This window comes from Gymnoscopelus braueri (assembly GCF_963280865.1).
Source record: "Gymnoscopelus braueri genome assembly, chromosome: 8".
In the NCBI taxonomy this organism is placed as follows: Eukaryota; Metazoa; Chordata; class Actinopteri; order Myctophiformes; family Myctophidae; genus Gymnoscopelus; species Gymnoscopelus braueri.
In genome coordinates, this window is record NC_137609.1 from 25,620,408 (window position 1) to 25,639,585 (window position 19,178).

Consider the following 19,178-nt stretch of genomic DNA (forward strand, 5'->3'; position numbering starts at 1 on the left):
ACAAACATGTCCGGAGCAAGACATGTCTTTGTCCGAGGCACATTTTTTTTTTTTTAAATAAATTCTAGATATATTCTATATATTTTCTTCATTATAATGTAGAACCATATAAAAATGCGTTTGAATAACTTGACCAAAATCACATAGGCCTAGCCCTAAATATATAATAATGGACTCCTGTGCCATATTGTCTACTCTATTCCAGGGCGCTACACATTTTTAAACAAGCCATTTTTAAACAAGCCATCAAATAAATAAATAAAATATTATTTGGGGGGGAAAGCCGATCTACAAGCTCACAACACATCACAGCATGTTGTGAGCTTGTAGATCAGTAACTTTTTAGCCTATAATGACATGCCCAAAATTGGGATGTCAGGGTTAAAGTGGTAGCTATACTTTCGAAAACCTGGAGACTGGGAAGTTATCCACTGTATACTGGCAGGTGGCATTCCTGAGACAGGCATTAAATGTGGCATGGTCCAAGTATATTCCATGTTTGGGATTTCAATTATTGGGTCTTATCAGTACAGACAGTGCTTTCATCTTACATCGCAGGAGCAAAAGGGCCATACTTGAGGACAGGAAGAGATTAAGTTCTACCAGCTAAACTAGTTTTATGTGTGTTAACTTTAAGAGTTGTGGTTTCCATTAAGGTGAACAGGTACTAGCTATGTTGATGAGAAAGTCTAAGGTGTGCCGAATCGAACTATGGAAAATGACCTGAGAGTCAAAACAGATAATTGTCTCCGCCAGGCCGAAAGGCATGGCGAGAGAGTATGTTTTACCCCCTGTCCGTCCGTCCGTCCGTGTGTCCGTCCGTGTGTCCGTCCGTGTGTCCTGTCCTGTCCGTGTGTTACCAGCTAATCTCTGGCACTGTTGGCCCGGTCGCTGCGAAACTGTGCACACACACTCCCTGGATGCCAATCAGAATCAGAATCAGAATCAGAATCAGTTTTATTGTCACATCACAGGTTTACAAGGTAAAAAAGTGGGTGAAATTCGTTTTTGTACATCGTTCCCATCGCAACGTTAATTTCCATAGAAAGAAGAGGGGGGGGGGGGGGGAGAAGAAGAGGGGTGGGGGGCAAGTGGGAAGGAGATCAAAACAAGAGAGCAACAGAAGGCCAGACAAGTTATCTACATATTTACAAAGTACCTGAGATAATAAAAACTAAGGTGCCTGAGCATAGCAGCAATGTATGTATACTGTGCATGTTATACTTATACTGTGCATGATATACATATGGACGTTAAGGTGCTTAGAGAAAAAAGAGCACAATAAAAAAGACAAAAAAAGTCAGTGCGTTATACATGGGATTAAGGTGCAAAAGGTCAGTGCGTGTCCACCTAGGGTGGACTGACCCTAGTATAATCCGCAAGTAGCTCCATGAGGGAGTGCAACAAAAAGTCATTTGTACCTGGTGTAGTCCACAGGTGTGTCCGAGGGGGAGCTAAGTCCAAGTCATTGTCCCTGGTATGTGTGTTCAGGAAGAGCCAGAAAAGTTTGCACCGCCTGCTGTCAGGCTGCTGAACAAGGCTTATGCCTCATTCAGCATTCTGACAGCAGCCGGATTAAAACTGCACCAAAACCTGGTGGTGGAACTCTTGATACTGCGGTAGAGCCCCTTGCCCGGTCGCGGTCGTTGTAGGGGTTTGAACAGTCTGTGACTTGGGTGGTGCTTGTCCTTGATGATGCGCTTGGCTTTGACCACGCACCGCTTTTTGTACAGTTCCTGGAGCGCTGGGAGCCCGTCTCCCATTATTCGCTCTGCCGATCGCACTACTCGCTGTAGGCTGATCTTTTCTCGGGCAGTGCAGTTCCCGTACCAGGCCGTGACACAGCCTGTTAGGATGCCTTCAACAGAACTGTTGTAATACAGCCTGAGGATGCGATGTCCTACTCCGAGCTTCTTCAGGCGGTGGAGCCAGTACAGTCGCTGTTGAGCCTTTTTCCTCACGTGTGTGGTGTGCGTCTCCCATTTGAGGTCCTCCTCGATGTGTACTCCGAGGAACTTGAACTCGCTGACCCTTTCCACTGCAGCACCGTCGATGAGGATGGGCGCATGGTCTCTCCGCGGCCTCCTGAAGTCCACGATCAGTTCTTTGGTCTTGTCGACGTTAAGAGAGAGGTTGTTCTCCCGGCACCAGAGTGCCAGTGAGTTGATCTCCTCTCTATAGTCAGACTCGTCGTTGTTGACGATTCGGCCTATCACTGTCGTGTCGTCCGCGTACTTTATGATGGTGTTGGAGACATGTGTGGCTATGCAGTCATACGTGTACAGGGAGTAGAGGAGAGGGCTCAGCACGCATCCCTGGGGTGCTCCGGTGTTGAGGGTCAGGGGGTCAGATGTGATGCTGCCCATTCTCACCACCTGATGTCGGTTGGACAAGAAGTCCTGTATCCAGTCGCACATGCTTGGGTGTAGCCCTAGGTCTCTGAGCTTTTTGTCAAGTATTGCTGGGACAATGGTGTTGAATGCTGAGCTGTAGTCCACGAACAGCATACGTACATATTTGTCCTTCAGCAGCTTGTTGTCCATGTGCGAGAGGACGGTGTGGAGAGCCATGGCAATAGCGTCGTCGGTGGATCTGTTTTTGCGGTATGCATACTGCCACGGATCCAGCGAGGCAGGTAGCGTGGAGCTGATGTATTCCCTCACCAGTTTCTCGAAGCACTTGCTGACGATCGGGGTGAGAGCGACAGGTCTCCAGTCGTTCAGGCATGTCACTTTGGCCTTTTTGGGAATGGGCACAATGGTTGACATTTTGAACCCTGCAGGGACCACAGCCTGGGAGAGGGAGAGGTTAAAGATGTCAGCGAAGACACCCGCCAGCTGGTCTGCACATGCCTTAAGGACCCGGCCTGGAAACCCGGCCTGGAATCAGGTCCGGCTGCCTTGTGGATGTTGACCCGTGCGAAGGCTGTACGCACTTCTCTCTCCGAGATGGTTAGAGGGTTCTCCTCTGCTGGTGCTGCTGATGGCCCCGCTTGGCTGCCGCGGTTGGGGCTGATCTCAAATCGGCCGTAGAAAGTGTTCAGTTCGTTGGGGAGGGAGGCAGGCGGGTTCACCTCGCTTCTGGTTCTTGTTTTGCAGTCTGTCAAGGTGTGTACCGCCTGCCATGTGCTCCTGATGTCGCCATTGCTGAGTTGGTCTTGCATCGTTTTTGTGTAGGCCTTTTTCGCCTTCCTGATGGCGCTGTTTAGGGCCTCGCGCGTCGTGTTGCGCGTTTCCACGTCGCCAGATTTGAAACCAGCATCCCGTTCATGCAGATGTGCACGTACTCCGCTGTCCATCCATGGTTTCTGATTGGGATAGATCCGAACTGTCTTTTTTGGGACTATGTCATCTATGCACTTACTGATAAAGCCAGTGACTGAGTCTGAGAGTTCGTTGATGTTATTCCCAGCGGCGTTCTTAAACATCCCCCAGTCAGTCAGTCAGTCAGTCAGTCAGTCAGTCAATTCAGAACCTCTGCCCCAAATTTTTCACATGGGCCTGTTATAGCGCCACCAGGAGGCTGATTTGTGCTAAACCCATTTACTCCTACAGATTTTATCCAAACATCACACAAGTTGGTACACAGTATCTCTATAGTCATGTGATCAAGACGGATCTGTCCGATATTTCATATTCCCTCCAGATTGGCTAAGGTTGGCTTCCAAAGTTTGCAGGATTGGTCCGTTTTGAACAAAATGTCTCAAATCATGAACACAGCGTGCGATTTCCCTGAAAACTTGCACGCACATTCCCACTAGGCCGAGGAAGAAATGCCACCCTTTTCACACTGTTCTGTTATAGCGCCACCACCAGGTCTAATTTAACAAAACACATTTTTGCAACAAAATGCCTCAAATCATGAATGCACGCACATTCCCACTAGCCCAAGAAAGAAATGGCACCCTTTTCACATTGGCCTATTATAGCGCCACCAGGTGGCCACAATAACCTACCTGACCTGGCGGAGACCTGTGCTCCGAGGAGCACTTTTTCTAGTTATGTACTGTACACGATGACTGATTCATGAAGGGCATGGCAGGATTGAAAGGAATGCAGTGTCACAATAGTTTGATGCAAAGGTGCCTAACTTTGATCAGAGGTGAGTGGGAGGTCTGATGGTGAGGCTGTGGATCAAGGGTTTCCATGGATTATGATTGAGTGTTACTATGGTTATTATTAGCTTTATTGGACACTTTGAAACGCTTTCTCTCAACTGACATAAATCAACTTTACTTTACTCCAGTTCTGCCCTCCTTTGCCTCGGTGCTCCTTCTCAACAGATGACATGCCTTCTGTTTTTGCTCTTTTCCCGTACCATTTCCACTGTGGTCACTCACAATACTGTTGACTTTAATTGTTTCATTGTCTGACACACCTCATACACTCCATTAATCCATTGTCTTAAAAAATAAAAATACTAGTATCCCACAAAGGATTGAACGGATGTTTTGACATTTTCAGGTAATCTTGTTGTCTTGTTGTCCTCATATGATCAATCATGTACAGGTAAAACATACAATACCACAAATCTCCTGCATCATATTAATGAGAATGTCATCCTGACACTTTATGAGTCACCAAAATTATTCAAACCCATTTTTTAAAGATTCAATTGTGTATTTTAGAATATGTTTTTACATTATAATGAAAAATATGTAGGCTAAATATATTTTTCTTTAAAAACAAAAAGGAAAAAAAGAGTGCCACGGACATAGACAAGTCTTGCCACGGACATGTTTGTCCATGTACGGACATGTTGATGACCCCTGAAGGAGCTATTTGCTACCAAGGCAAAGGAGGGCAGAACTGGACAAGTAAAGCTGGTTGTCGTTAGTTGAGAGACAGTGTTTCAAAGTGTCCAATAATAACAATTATAACAACTATAATAACTATAATAACACTCCACAATCATAATCCATGGTAACCCTCCATCCACAGCCTAGGACCTCCTCCAACCTAAAAGTTAGCTCACCTCTGATCAAAGTCAGGTGCCTCCGCATTAAACTATTGTGACACTGCATTCAATTAGAATCCTGGCATGCCCTTCATTAATCACTCATCATGTGCATATTTTTTTTTGTCTCAAGTTTCCTTGTTGCAGTGTTCCTTTGGCATTTTATCCTTGACGTTTCTGTGAGAAGCATTTACCATGCAATTACTATGTCTAATAAATCAAAACAAATCAAGTGTAGCTTGTAGGGTGTGTCTTACATGTGCATGCCTTGGACTTTCTCATCAACAGAGAATACCTGATCACCTTAATGGAATGCACTACTGTACCTTGCCAAACCAAATGGTTTAGCTGGTAGAACTTGATATCTTTCTGTCCTCAAGTAACACTGTCTTTTGAAAAGCCAGCAATCTCTATATTAGCCATATGATGTATAATACGCACCCACTCACCTTTGCAGCTAAGTGGACCTTTTGAGGTTGAAGCACTGTCTGTACTGATGAGACTCAACTATTATAATCCAAAATAATTAGGATTTAATTTGTTGGTCGCTCAGTAGTTAAAGCAGACATACTGTACTATTGTTTTAAAATGTGCAGCACATTGGAATAGACCCTATGACACATTAGGAGTCCATTAGTATACATTTAGGGCTAGGCCACCGTGTTTTTGGTACAATGATTATTTTGCATGTCCGTGGCGAAAATGAAATATTAATGAAAATGTCCATCACAAGCTGCCATGGTGATGACCCCTGCTCCCACCTCATTATCCTTGCAGCTGCAAACAACTTGATTTGATACAGGCAGCAAGCATGAGTGTGTGTGTGTGTGTGTGTGCAATAAATTGTGTGTGCAATAAATTGCTGCTTTAAGTTTTACACTTCACGTTCTGTGCAGATTAGCTAGCTTTTGTTAGCCTAGTTTGTACAGTTCATTGTCAGGTTCATTGTTTCTCCCTATTTCCAATCTACAGTATGTGATAATTAAGTAAACTGGCTCCTGGCTGTAGCTAGAGATTTTTTATTATTTTTTTGCATTAGTTTCTCACCTCAAATGTTTTGCAGGTACATATTTTAGTACATTTTGATCTTCACCTGCCTTATCTGTTTTATTTGATCATTAGTATTGAAGAATGAAAATGGGAATGATGGCCAATAGGCTACATAGAGAAATGTTAATTATTTAAATTTGTACATGGTAATGAGAACGTAATGCTTATTTTACTGAAATTTGCACTGATGAAAGTCCCACATGGACTGAAGCTGTCAAATGAAATTGTAGTTACTTTGCCCTCATCTTAAAGTTGACGTGTTAGGCTGTTTGTGGTATGATGCAGGGATAATGGGATAGCTGGGCACTAGGGACATCTGGGCACCTTGATGTAAAATTGGCTATTCTGTCCAACATGTTAAACAAATAAAATATTTGGAAAATGTTTTAAAGTAAAGTTTACATGATTAGAATATGCTTAAACATTCGGCAATTAAAGTCTAACATTTCTACAATTGCTACAAATTGCTACAAAACAGATCCAGTCATTTTGGGGCATAAACAAGAAGTTGAAGGATAATCTGATAATGATGTACCATGCATGTTCACATCATGTATACTTTACATTACTTTCAAATATATAAACTTTTACAATTTTGGTCAAAATAACATGGCCCATGTCACATTACCCTCAATGAGGCGGTTACACATCGCCATTCCGCCACATCGCTATTTAGAAGATTGACTTCCATTCTTCTGAATGGAGGTGTTTCCCATTTGTTTTAAAGACATCGCTATTCCGACAGTGACGCATTGCTATTTATACACACCACTATTCCGAATATATAATCACAATGAATGTGAATTAATGTAGGCATACTTGGTAAACCATCCCATGCGCATTAATGAGACACTTGCATCTGATCTATTGTCAAATTAGCCCAACATCAAAGCACCTGTGTGTATTAATGCTTCATTAATCCTCCTTTATTAAATAAAATGTAAGTTTACACCTGCCTCAACCATAGGCATATGTCATTTTTGTGAACAGCACTGCTTTCTTTTTGTCGTCTCCAATTAATTCTGGGCCTTTAGTTTGGAGACAATGGAGAGATTCAGTTTTAACCCAGAATGTACCCAAATCTCAAGCGCAATAGTTCAGGGTTCTCTCTAAATCCTAAGTGTATATATCCATATGTTACTTTTGTGAATAATTATGATAGGCTACACATGAGCCAAGATTTCAGAGTCCATTATCGCGGTGTGGGATGGGGCGCGCTGTGCAAGTTGACACGCAACAAAAATAAAATAAAAAGCATTATATACCGTTTCTCTCCCTCTCCTCTCTCCTGCCCTCCCGTCTCTTTCCTCTTGGTTGGAATCATCTGAGCTTAATATGTTAAATGTGTTGCTTATTTGCTGCCTCCAATGAATGAAAAATCATTGCAGAACAACACGCGCATGGGAGGGTGATCCGTTGTCATTTCATTGTAGATTTAATAAGCAGCCTATTAGCCTACTATTGACTGTACTACAATATGGCTTGGTAACATGAATATGAACTTGGATGCATCACAGCGCCACGCCTTTTTGAACTAGGAGATGACATATTTTCGAAGAAACTGTAGCATTTAAGGAACTAGGAAAAATAAATTAAGCATCTGTGCGGAACTTGGAGCTCTCCAAATTGCCACATTCAGAAGGATTTTTCTCACCTAATTCACAACAACTGTCTGTGATTCTAATGTCTCTGTCACCACCAGAAGTATGATGAAATTAAACTTTCACCTTAATCTGTCCACTTACTATATTAGTCCACTTCATATGCCCATAAATGAAGTCTTCAAGAGGCGTCCATGAGATGAGATTAAGCACAGCTGTCCACCGACAGCCTGGTTTGGTTTGATATTAGACCAGACTGGACAGTGGACACTGTGTCTCAAACCAAACGAGGCTGTGCGTAAATGTGCAGTGCAATAAACAAATTGATGCTATTATTATTATTATTATTATTACCCTATTATTATTATATTATAATTTAGCGCATTGGTGTGAGTGCGCTCCCACGGACGGCCTGGGTCTGTCTGTCTGTCTGTCTGTCTGTCTGTCTGTCTGTCTGTCTGTCTGTCTGTCTGTCTGTCTGTCTGTCTGTCTGTCTGTCTGTCTGTCTGTCTGTCTGTCTGTCTGTCTATCTATCAGTCATGAATTCATTTTCTCTCTATCAACCACCGATATCAAGCGAAAATAAAACTTCGCATTTGGAAGCTTTTCTGGCAGAGAGCTGCTTGAGTGCGTGCGCTCACCACCTGGGAGTGACGGAGTGTCTGTCTGTCTGTCTGTCTGTCTGTCTGTCTGTCTATCTATACATCTATTTAAATATCTATCTAACTATCTATCAGCAATAAGGCCTAGCTGCCCCCCCATAAACAATATGAGCCCAGTAATGACAGCCCCGAATTTAATCTCACAACGCGGTGATCAGCGACACATTGTTGTGAGCTTGTAGATCTGTAACGCTGACTGACACCTTTTGATTAATGATGCTTGCATGCATGTAGGAGGTGGGTTAATAATGAATAGAATAAAATCGGGTTCATTCATAGCGCATGAACCAGTACAGCATGCGCCCTATCCAAAATAACAGATCTGCAGGCAGTCGACACACCATGTCGCAGTGCGTTGATAGCTTGTATGTCTGTCTTTTTGGGTAGGCGTCGCACGTTACGCGCCGTACTAATAGACAGACAGATAGATAGACGGACGGACGGACGGATGGACGTGTGTGTGTGTGTGTGTGTGTGTGTGTGTGTGTGTGTGTGTGTGTGTGTGTGTGTGTGTGTGTGTGTGTGTGTGTGTGTGTGTGTGTGTGTGTGTGTGTGTGTGTGTGTGTGTGTGTGTGTGTGTGTGTGTGTGTGTGTGTGTGTGATGCGACGCGTTGTAAGCTTGTATATCTGCTATTTTCACATAGCCTAGGTATAAAATATGGCTAAAGTGGTTATTGTATGTTTCATAATATCATAATATATATCTGACAAGTAACTAAAGTTTTCAAATAATTGTAGAGTAAAAGTGCAATATTTGCCTCTGAGATGTAGTGGAGTAGAAGTAAAAGTATTGGAAATACTCAAGTAAAGCACAAATACCTCAAAAGCGTACTTAAGTAAATGAGTTAAATTCCAGCTGTCTTTATTGTTATTATTATTATTACCCTTATTATTATTATTATTATTATTATTATTATTATTATTATTATTATTATTGTTAGGCCTATTATAATATACTGACAGACTGTGAATGATTGATCGGACTCATGGCTAATCTAAGAGCTGCAGCTATCAACATTTGAGGCGTGACGGCCCATGCAAGGTCGAGGCAGAAGGCCCCCACCCTAAGAGCTAGGGTTTGCCTGACGTTTCCTCCAAGGGGGTTTTTCGTTGCCACTGTCGCTAAAATGCTTGCTCAGGGTGGGACTGTCGGGGTTTTTTTGCTCTTCATGTAAAGTGTCTCGAGACAACTTGTTGTGATTTGACACTTTCATAAAATTGACTTGACATGTTAGGTAAAATCAATTGGTGCATATGAGTTTTTCGGTATTATAGTCTGTCTGTAACTGCTTGGAACTGAATAACATTTCAACAGATGCAATCACATGTTCCTGGCGTAAGAAGTATGCCTAATTCCAGTTTCGTCAATAGACAGACAGACAGACAGACAGACAGACAGACAGACCTGATGAATGGAATGCTCTACCAAAATTAGTGAAGGAGTGCAAAACCCTTCTCTCCTTCAAATCTGCCCTCAAAGACCACCTTCAGGAGGCCGCAACTCACAACTGGCCCCTATAAAAGTCATTACCCCCCCCCCCCCCATGTACATATTCCCTTTTTTAAATACAACATTGTCCCCCCCCTCCCCCAATTGTACTGTACATATTCCTTATGCTGTTTTTCTTCCTTTTGTTGTATAAGCAAAGTGTAAAGTAAAGTGTATATCAGTCTGTCTCTTAATGTCATCATGAACTGAAAAGGCCCCCTGTTAATCAAGCATTTATGCTTCTCTAGGAAATGTGAGCCTTTTTAGTTTCTTGCCTATTAATTGAAATCTACTGTAATGTGCTTTTCTCTGCAATTTCTAAATAATTCAATCAATCAATTCAAACCATTATGTTCAGTTCACGTAGCTCTGAGACTGATCAGAACCCCTCCCTCCGTTACACTCTGCATGGCTCTGCGCGGCCTGTGACAGTGGAACGTCTCTCCTCTCTCTCTCTCTCTCTCTCTCTCTCTCTCTCTCTCTCTCTCTCTCTCTCTCTCTCTCTCTCTCTCTCTCTCTCTCTCTCTCTCTCTCTCTCTCTCTCTTCTGTGTTTGAGGAGAAGTTGCAATGCGATGGTGGACAATATTAACCTTGGCAACACACCAATGAAATAGTCCCGTGTCAGCAACATCGTGATGGCCTAAAATGAATCTTAATAGCAGTTATTGTAAATAATTTGTAAGTTAGCTCATGGACCTGCACATCAGTCTAAAGACAGCAGGTCAGCATTATAGACAGTTTCTCATTCACAGACATACAGTACAAGCAGGTCCCCGTGCACGTTCAGCACCACAGACAGCTCCTCATCATCAGACAACAGGTGGGCGCGTTAAAAGCGGTTTCACTCGTTGACATGCCAATAAAGTATTGAATTCGCCAAAGCCAATGAGGTTTTGGCAATCGTGTAATGTATTGGAAGCACATGGTAATCAATCAAGTTTACCTCTATAAAATAAAGTCCCACCAGGTGATAATTCTTTCTTACCAAACATGGCTTATATTCAAGTCGCCAACAGTCGAGGAGGGAAAGCCCTCGTGATGGATCCGTTCCGTTATCTGCGGAATAAGTCCACCCCAGAAAATATTTATTGGCGTTGTGCCCACCCTGGGTGCAACGTGACCATGCACACACGGTGGCTGGATGTGCAGGCAGATGACCCAGCCATCATCATCTTAAGGCCGCCGGGTGAACATGACCACGCGGGAGAGGCGGATTTGGTTGCCACCACGGCTATAATTGAGCGGATGCTCAACCTGGTGGCAGCCGATCCAACTATCCCCGTAAAACGGGTATATGACCAGATCGTTGCCCAAACCGCTCTGGTCCAACACATCCCCCCCTTCGAAGCCGTGAAAGCGCGTCTGGAGAGACGGTGGGCCAGGCTCATGCCTCCCATCCCCCGCAGAGTAGAGGACGTCGCCGTGCAGGGGGAATGGGCCGTTACCTGGGGAGGGGATGACTTCCTCAGTAAGACCAACAGGCAGCATGGCTTTCTGGTTTTTGGGACAGATGAGAACGTCCAGAAACTGAGCGAATGTGACCAGGTGAGAACCCCTCTTCAATAAAACGTCGTGTCAGTCAGTGAAATGATATGTCGCCAATAAGCCAGATCATTAATTTAAATATGCATGATTATCTATGCTTGATCAAGCTAAAGGTGCTGGGGCTGAATATTTATAATAAGGGTTTTCCGCAATAATATGACACAGGTCTAGTTTATATCAGTATGAATAAAATGCATTTTGAATGTTTTAGATATACATGGACGCCACGTTCAAGACGTGTCCGAGGCCGTACTACCAGTTTGCCACAATACATGGCCTCTACGTGGGCAGGGTCGTCCCCTTCGTCATGGTTTTAATGAGCGGCAAGACAGAGGATATGTACCGCTCTGTCCTCCGTCATGTTAAGAGGAGGGTCGAGCGGGTCACTGAAGAACTGTAAGTGTGTGTGTGTGTGTGTGTGTGTGTGTGTGTGTGTGTGTGTGTGTGTGTGTGTGTGTGTGTGTGTGTGTGTGTGTGTGTGTGTGTGTGTCCAATACTTTTACTTCTACTCCATTACATCTTAGAGGCAAATATTGTACTTTTACTCCACTACAATTATTTGAAAACGTATTAGTTACTAGTAGTTACTTTTCAGATATATAGCCTAAATGATTATATTATGAAACATACATTAACCACTTTAGCCCTATTTAATTTATACCTATTTGAAAATAGCAGATCTACAAGTTTACAACACGCAACACATTGTGAACTTGTAGATCTTCTATTTTCAAATAGTTTAGAACTTTTACTTTTGTACTTTAAATACATTTTGATGCCAATACTTTTGTACTTTTACTCAAGTAAATTTTGAATTCTAATCTTTTACTTGTAACAGAGTATTTCTAGATTGCAGTATTGGTACTTTCACGTAAATAATTTGAGTACTTTTTCCACCACTGCTCGACGCTCACTGTATCATATGTCACTGGTCACTGCACCTTGCTTTTTTATATTTTAACACCTGTCTGTCTGTCTGTCTGTCTGTCTGTCTGTCCATCCCCCCCTTGATGTCCAAGATGGAGCCCTGCCCAAGTCCTGACGGACTACGAGATGGGCATGATGAATGCCTTCAGGGAGGAGCTGCCAGAGACGCGTATCACTGGGTGTTTTTTCCACCTGTGCCAGAGCATGTGGCGTAAGGTGCAGGACCTTGGCCTGGCAGGTCAGTGTTGCATGCTGTGTTAAGTTAGCAGACCACAACTAAAAGTAATTGTGTGATTTCTTCACAGGATAAAGAACTAAATATTAAAATGTATAGGTGCTGTATAGGTTAAATAAATAAATACATAAATACATATTTTAATTTCATAATAATATGCTGATGTGTAGACAATTATAATTGTTATAATAATATACATTAATGGGTAGAAGCTTTTTTAATTTTATAAAATAAATTACTAAATTGAGTGTTTATGAGTGCTTATGAAATGAGTCTAAGTAACTTTTATTTCTTCACTCAACTTTTGCAGGTCCATACAGGCGGGACAGGCACCTGAGAGCCTGGTTCAGGAAGGCGATGTCAACCGGCTACCTCCCTCTCCTTATCCTGAGGCAGAACTTCAGGGCCTTTTGTACGAACAGAGAGACCCGCCGCCAGCTCCGCCGCTACCCCGCGATAGGTGACTTCATCCAATATATGGAGGACACCTACGTGGGGGAGCGGGCACTGTTCCCACCGGCAGTCTGGTGTGTCCATGGCCGGAACTCTGACAACCGCAGCAACAACGCGGTGGAGGGTAAGAACTTAGATTTATTTATTATTAGTATTATTAGTATTATTATTATCTTTGAAAATGTCTCATTCCAAATCTGTTGTATTTGCTTCAATATCTCTGAGCAACGTGGGAATTAAATGTAAATGGGCCATGTGCCATGTGTCCTGCATGTATCATATAGTTCTTATAAATCTATGATTATTTCAGGTTTCCATCACAGATGGAATGTCCGGGTAGACAGGAGCCACCCGTCCATCTGGGTGTTCATCCGGAAACTAAAGGATGAACAGAGGCTGGTGGAGACCGTTTGTGGCCACGTTGATCGTGGGGATCCACCACCTACCCAGCGACTGAAGTGGCGCCGGTTGGAGGAGAGGTTTGAGAGTTTATTCATACTAAGAACAAATAAATAATAAAAGGCTGTTGCATGGCATGGGATCCAATGAGCAGGTTGAGGCTCTGGCCTAAACTCAGCTTAGGGAGCAGGGGGGTGACGATTGTTATTATATAGCTCCATTAAGAACCTCTCACTCCGCTATCATCTTGGAGCTGTATAGCGGAGTGAGAGGTTCTTAATGGAGCTAGTTATTATAGAACGTATTGTGCACAACAAAAACGTGTTACCTATTAAAATGTATTAATGCTATATTGATGTATTATTACTAATATTAATGAACAAATGATTTCCTCCAACAGGCTTAAGATTCTCCGGCGCCAGTAGGCCTACCGCCGTGGACAGAAAACGCTGGACCAGTACTGGAATGCAGTCCAGCACTGCATCCACAACTTTGTGTAGTCTGTCTGTCTGTCTGTCTGTCTGTCTGTCTGTCTGTCTGTCTGTCTGTCTGTCTGTCTTTCGAGTACATGTATCCTGACATATTGACCAAGCCCAAGTGCTTTGATTCTTTTTTTTGTTTGTTTCACTGTAGGATATTTTTCTGTTTCATTGGTAGGACTACTTTTATTTCTATGCCACTACATCTGAGGAAAATATTGTACTATTGTACATTGTGAGCATTGTGAGCTTGTAGCTCTTTTTATTTTCTTTTTCTTATTTTTTCCTCAAAATATTGTATATAGAAGAACCTGTTGTTGTTGTTTTTTTGTGTGGAACAGGAACAGTAAAGTCCTCTATTGATACCGGACATTATTGTAAAAGAGTATTTCTTCATTCATTCATTGAATATTTTCTAAAGCAAAACTTTTCCCCCACTCTGCAAATCGTTCTGAAGCTGAAGGTATAGGGTTAATTTGGATATGTGGGCACCTTTTGAATGGGTTGAACCCACTAATGTTGGGAGTCCTTTTGTACTGAAGAGATGAGCGGAATATTGTGTATGTAGCGCCCCAAAGATGCGCACAGACCCTGTAGGTTTAGCTGCTTCTACGATGACGTAGAGCGTGGCTGGCACACGGCAGGAAAAGTGCCTTTTTACTAAAGCTCCTCTTCTGCACGCCTCTTGCTCTTGTTCCTCGGTGGACAGCGAATCCCCGCATATTGTTACCATTATCATATTGTGAGATATCCAATCCAAATGTATCTATTAGGAAGACGCATTTTCTTTGAGGATTTGCATTGTGCTACCAATGGCACATTCTCATGCACGTTAATCGTTTATTTCTTGCTGCGCTGTTATAATAACTGCAGTATTTACGCACAGCCTCGTTTGGTTTGATATTAGTCCAGACTGGACAGCTGTGCGATCTTATGGACGCTCAAGTGTCTTCTTTGAATAGACTATCATATAAACGCAAATGACACAAGGAATTAACCGTCTCCCTTCTGCAGATTGTAGGACAATTATAATCACAGACATTTGTTGAGAATTAGAGAGAGGGAGCCTTTGGATTTTGTGCCACGCTGCGCCCTGCAGCCCCAGCAAAAAAAAAAAAAAAGGGGGTCTCCAGTTCAAATACTATCATTTTTGGGGGGTCAGGGCCTGAAAAGGTTGAAAACCACTGGTTAACCGTGGTGAAGTGTTGGATATTGTCTCCATAGACTACAGGCTGCGCTCACAGAGATCCCGACCGTTACGCAAGAGAAGGAAAGGACAACATAATAATAATAATAATAATAATAATAATAATAATAGTCATAAGGGTAATAATAATAATAATAATAATAATAATAATATATATTAAGGGTAATAATAATAATAATAATAATAATAATTGTCATAAGGGTAATAATAATAATAATATATATTAATAATAAAATAGCATGACATAATAATAACAATAACAATGATAATGATGATAATAATAATAATAATAATAATAATAATAATAAGGGTAATAATAATAATAATAATAATAATAATTGTAACAATAAAATAGCATGATGGGGGGGGTCCGTGTTTCTAAGTGTGGGGGGGGTCCGTGTTTCTAAGTGGGGATTGTAACAATAAAATAGCATGATGGGGGGGTCCGTGTTTCTAAGTGTGGGGGGGGTCCGTGTTTCTAAGTGTGGGGGGGGTCCGTGTTTCTAAGTGTGGGGGGGGTCCGTGTTTCTAAGTGTGGGGGGGGTCCGTGTTTCTAAGTGGGGATTGTAACAATAAAATAGCATGATGGGGGGTACGTGTTTCTAAGTGTGGGGGGGGGTCCGTGTTTCTAAGTGTGGGGGGGGTCCGTGTTTCTAAGTGTGGGGGGGGTCCGTGTTTCTAAGTGTGGGGGGGGTCCGTGTTTCTAAGTGTGGGGGGGGTCCGTGTTTCTAAGTGTGGGGGGGGTCCGTGTTTCTAAGTGTGGGGGGGTCCGTGTTTCTAAGTGGGGGTGGGTCCGTGTTTCTAAGTGGGGATGTTTCTAAGTGGCGGTGTTTCTAAGTGGGGGTGTTTCTAAGTGGGGACCTGTCCCCCTTCCCCAGGAGGCAATGCTGTAAGTTAGAGTTCATGTGGAAGCTATCATTTCATGTTGTTGTGGTAATTTCATGTATGCTTAACTAAGACAATAAGTTAATGTTAAAAATGGCAGTTAATGGTTATTTTGTATTAAAAAATGATTGTATTTACAAGCCACTGTAAATAGAACAGGACAACATCTCATGATACATTGTATGTTACTTTTGTTTCCAGTTTTTACTCCATGACCTGTAATGATGAGGAATCTTCAGTAAAAAGAACAAGTCCAACGTCACGATTCTGTCATTATTGTTATGGGAAGTGGAGTTTAGCTCGCTGTTGAGCTGAAGTTCAGCATACACTTTGGCAGGAACAGCACAGTTGCTTTGTAAATTATTTGTGCAGTTTTAAAATCCACCAAATCGAAAAGAAAAATAGAGCTCACCGAAAAGAAAGAAATAGAAATAAATAAAAAGGCTGTGAGGAAAAGGCCTACATAGACAGAAGTGTTTCCACCGAGCCAATCCTATGAATTAATACAGTCACCATGTCACAACTAGCAATCTTCAACAACAACAACCACAACCACAACCACAACAACAACACAACAGACACACTATAGATCCACATCATTCTTCAACAAGGCTCTGCCTCCTTTTTGATTGATTGAATACTTTATTTAGAAAAGACATGGTAACAGTACATGGAAGTACAATTCACAATACAAGGTCCTCTAAACTAGATCGCTCATAAAAGCACAATGGCTTATATCCTGACCTCATCACTGTTGTCAATACTCAAGGTAATGCACACCCTCTGATGTAATATTGCTTCTTTAATTCATTAAAATTCATTAAGAAATGAAGGAAATATGTTCTTAACTTACTTCTCTAACTTATGCTGCTCGACAGATGGACAGAATTATGGACGGACGACAGACATACAGACAGCTCATGTCCTGTATCAGGTTGAACATCAGCTTCTACTGGCTTATCAGTTTTCCCCTAAAATATATCTTTATGTGCTGTGGTTAACATTTAGATACATTAGACAACATGATTTTACTGTATATTAACACTACAGACAGTTGTGAAATAAAGTATATTATAGTGTTTTTATACTTTAAAATACTTTTTATCAGTGAAAGACACATGTTCAATCAATGTGTGTAACTATAATGCCCATTTGAACCTATTTGTATAGTTTTGTTTTATTTTGTTAGCCTACATTTAACACTGTCTGCTGCACATAGCCTAATGCTGAGCATTGCAAACTTTGATCCATTATCACTGTGTCCACTGTCCATTATAAACACTCTTATGCCTGGTGGAGATAATAATTTTAATCTGGTATGGTTTAAATCAGTGGTTCGCAACCTGTTGGTCGGGAAAGATTCTAGGGGGTCCCCAGATGACAGTAAAGTGACAATTTAAGGACTTTTAAGACCTTTTTAATACCTAAAAGAAAAAAGACCATTACTGCATCAATAGTAATCAACAAACTATTCTATAAAAGCTGGTTAAACATTGGCCAAATTGTCAAATAATATAAGAAAGAGATAAAGATTGTGAACAAATATCTTGTAGATCTGCTATTTTCACAATGTTTATCTGTGGAACAGAGTCAAAGAAAATGTAATGCCTCAACTCTTACGTTCCAAGTGCTTATCAGGGTGGGGGGTCCCCAGTTCAAATATGATTATTTTGGGGGGTTGTGGCCTGAAAAGGTTGAGAACCACTGGTTTAAATCATCTACATTTGTTTTGTAACTTGATCTGGCAAATATCTTGTAGTAGTTTTATTGTGTTATGCATCACAGTGTTATATTGCCCATTAGCAAGCAAGCAGGCTAACCCACCAATCTAGAGCCCAAGTAGCTGAGCTGCATCACAGCCAAATATAACTAGTAGTCATTTATGATTATGAAACAACAATTTGATTCCCATCTTCCTTTTTCGTGCTGATTATCAATAACAATTAGGCCTCATTAGTTAAATGTTTCTACAGTTACAACAAAAGTGACACTTTTGCATGTCTGCATGTAGGATTATCCTTTGTCTCTGTCAAGACTTGTTTCAAAACAATCCACCGCTGTCATGATATGAGCATTTAACTTTCTGTCACTAAACTCAGAGCAGCCATGAATTTTATTATGTGTTCGAGTTGGGAAGCGCTTGTTGTAAATCTTAGCGTCCTGTGTACAGGTCAGGTAACACCCGTTTCTAAATTGCACATAATGCAGGAGGAATGGGCTGCCTGTTAGTGGAGAATGTTGCAGAGTTTGCTTGAGGCTATGGGGTGAGGGTCAGCTGTTGTCATATTATGAAAACAATATGAAAGTTCTGGCAGAAAAAGTGTAATTTTTGCAACTCCACGAGATCGGGTGAGAACCTACAAAGTGCTATAAATTAGAATCAAAATGCAATGAGTGTTCTAAGGGTTGGCTGCTGGCTCGCTGGACCAACCGGAGGGATAGCACACCCCCTGGCATAATGACCCGATTTCTGGCACCGCCTGCGTATGACGGGACCTGAAAAGTGAGGCTGGAAGTGTCTATAGCAGCAGTTCTCAAACTATGGGTCGCGACCCAAAGTGGGGTCGCGGGGAGGTGCTATTGGGGACGTGCAGTGGCATCCAAAAAATATGACTTTTTTTTTAATCAAGAAACAAGTGAGGTAAAATCAAGAAACAAGGAATAAAAGTGTGGTTGTCGCCATCAAAAAAACTATTGGCTTGACTCCTCATACACACACACACACACACACACACACACACACACACACACACACACACACACACACACACACACACACACAGCTCCGCCTCCAACAGCAACCCAGAATAAGCAGCAACAAGACAACACAAGCCCTTGCTGATGCACACAACCTGATTTAGCTCTGTTCATCAACGATTTACTTAAGCCGGTAGCATTTGCTGGCAGGTGCTGAGCATGGGTCCGGCAACTTTTACATCTGTCTTTGGTAGCTACCGTTGTGGAAATGTTACCTGTAAATCTCTGGAAGAAAACCTATGGAATCTTCAGTAAAAAGAACAAGTCCAACGTCACGATTCTGTCATTATTGTTATGGGAAGTGGAGTTTAGCTCGCTGTTGAGCTGAAGTTCAGCATACACTTTGGCAGGAACAGCACAGTTGCTTTGTAAATTATTTGTGCAGTTTTAAAATCCACCAAATCGAAAAGAAAAATAGAGCTCACCGAAAAGAAATAAATAGAAATAAATAAAAAGGCTGTGAGGAAAAGGCCTACATAGACAGAAGTGTTTCCACCGAGCCAATCATATGAATTAATACAGTCACCATGTC

At 42.0% G+C, this 19,178-nt stretch overlaps 1 protein-coding gene across 1 annotated transcript; it reads left to right on the plus strand.

Annotated features, from left to right (window-relative positions):
• Window positions 1–10,749: 10,749 nt before the first annotated feature.
• On the plus strand, window positions 10,750–14,165 carry LOC308090736 (uncharacterized protein; the record flags this gene model as incomplete). Its single annotated transcript, XM_080436000.1, has 6 exons — window positions 10,750–11,304; window positions 11,516–11,700; window positions 12,324–12,469; window positions 12,777–13,043; window positions 13,230–13,398; window positions 13,719–14,165. The coding sequence occupies 6 exons, from the start codon at window positions 10,750–10,752 to the stop codon at window positions 13,741–13,743; spliced, it is 1,347 nt and encodes a 448-aa protein (XP_080292126.1). The 3' UTR covers window positions 13,744–14,165.
• Between the last annotated feature and the right edge of the window lie 5,013 nt (window positions 14,166–19,178).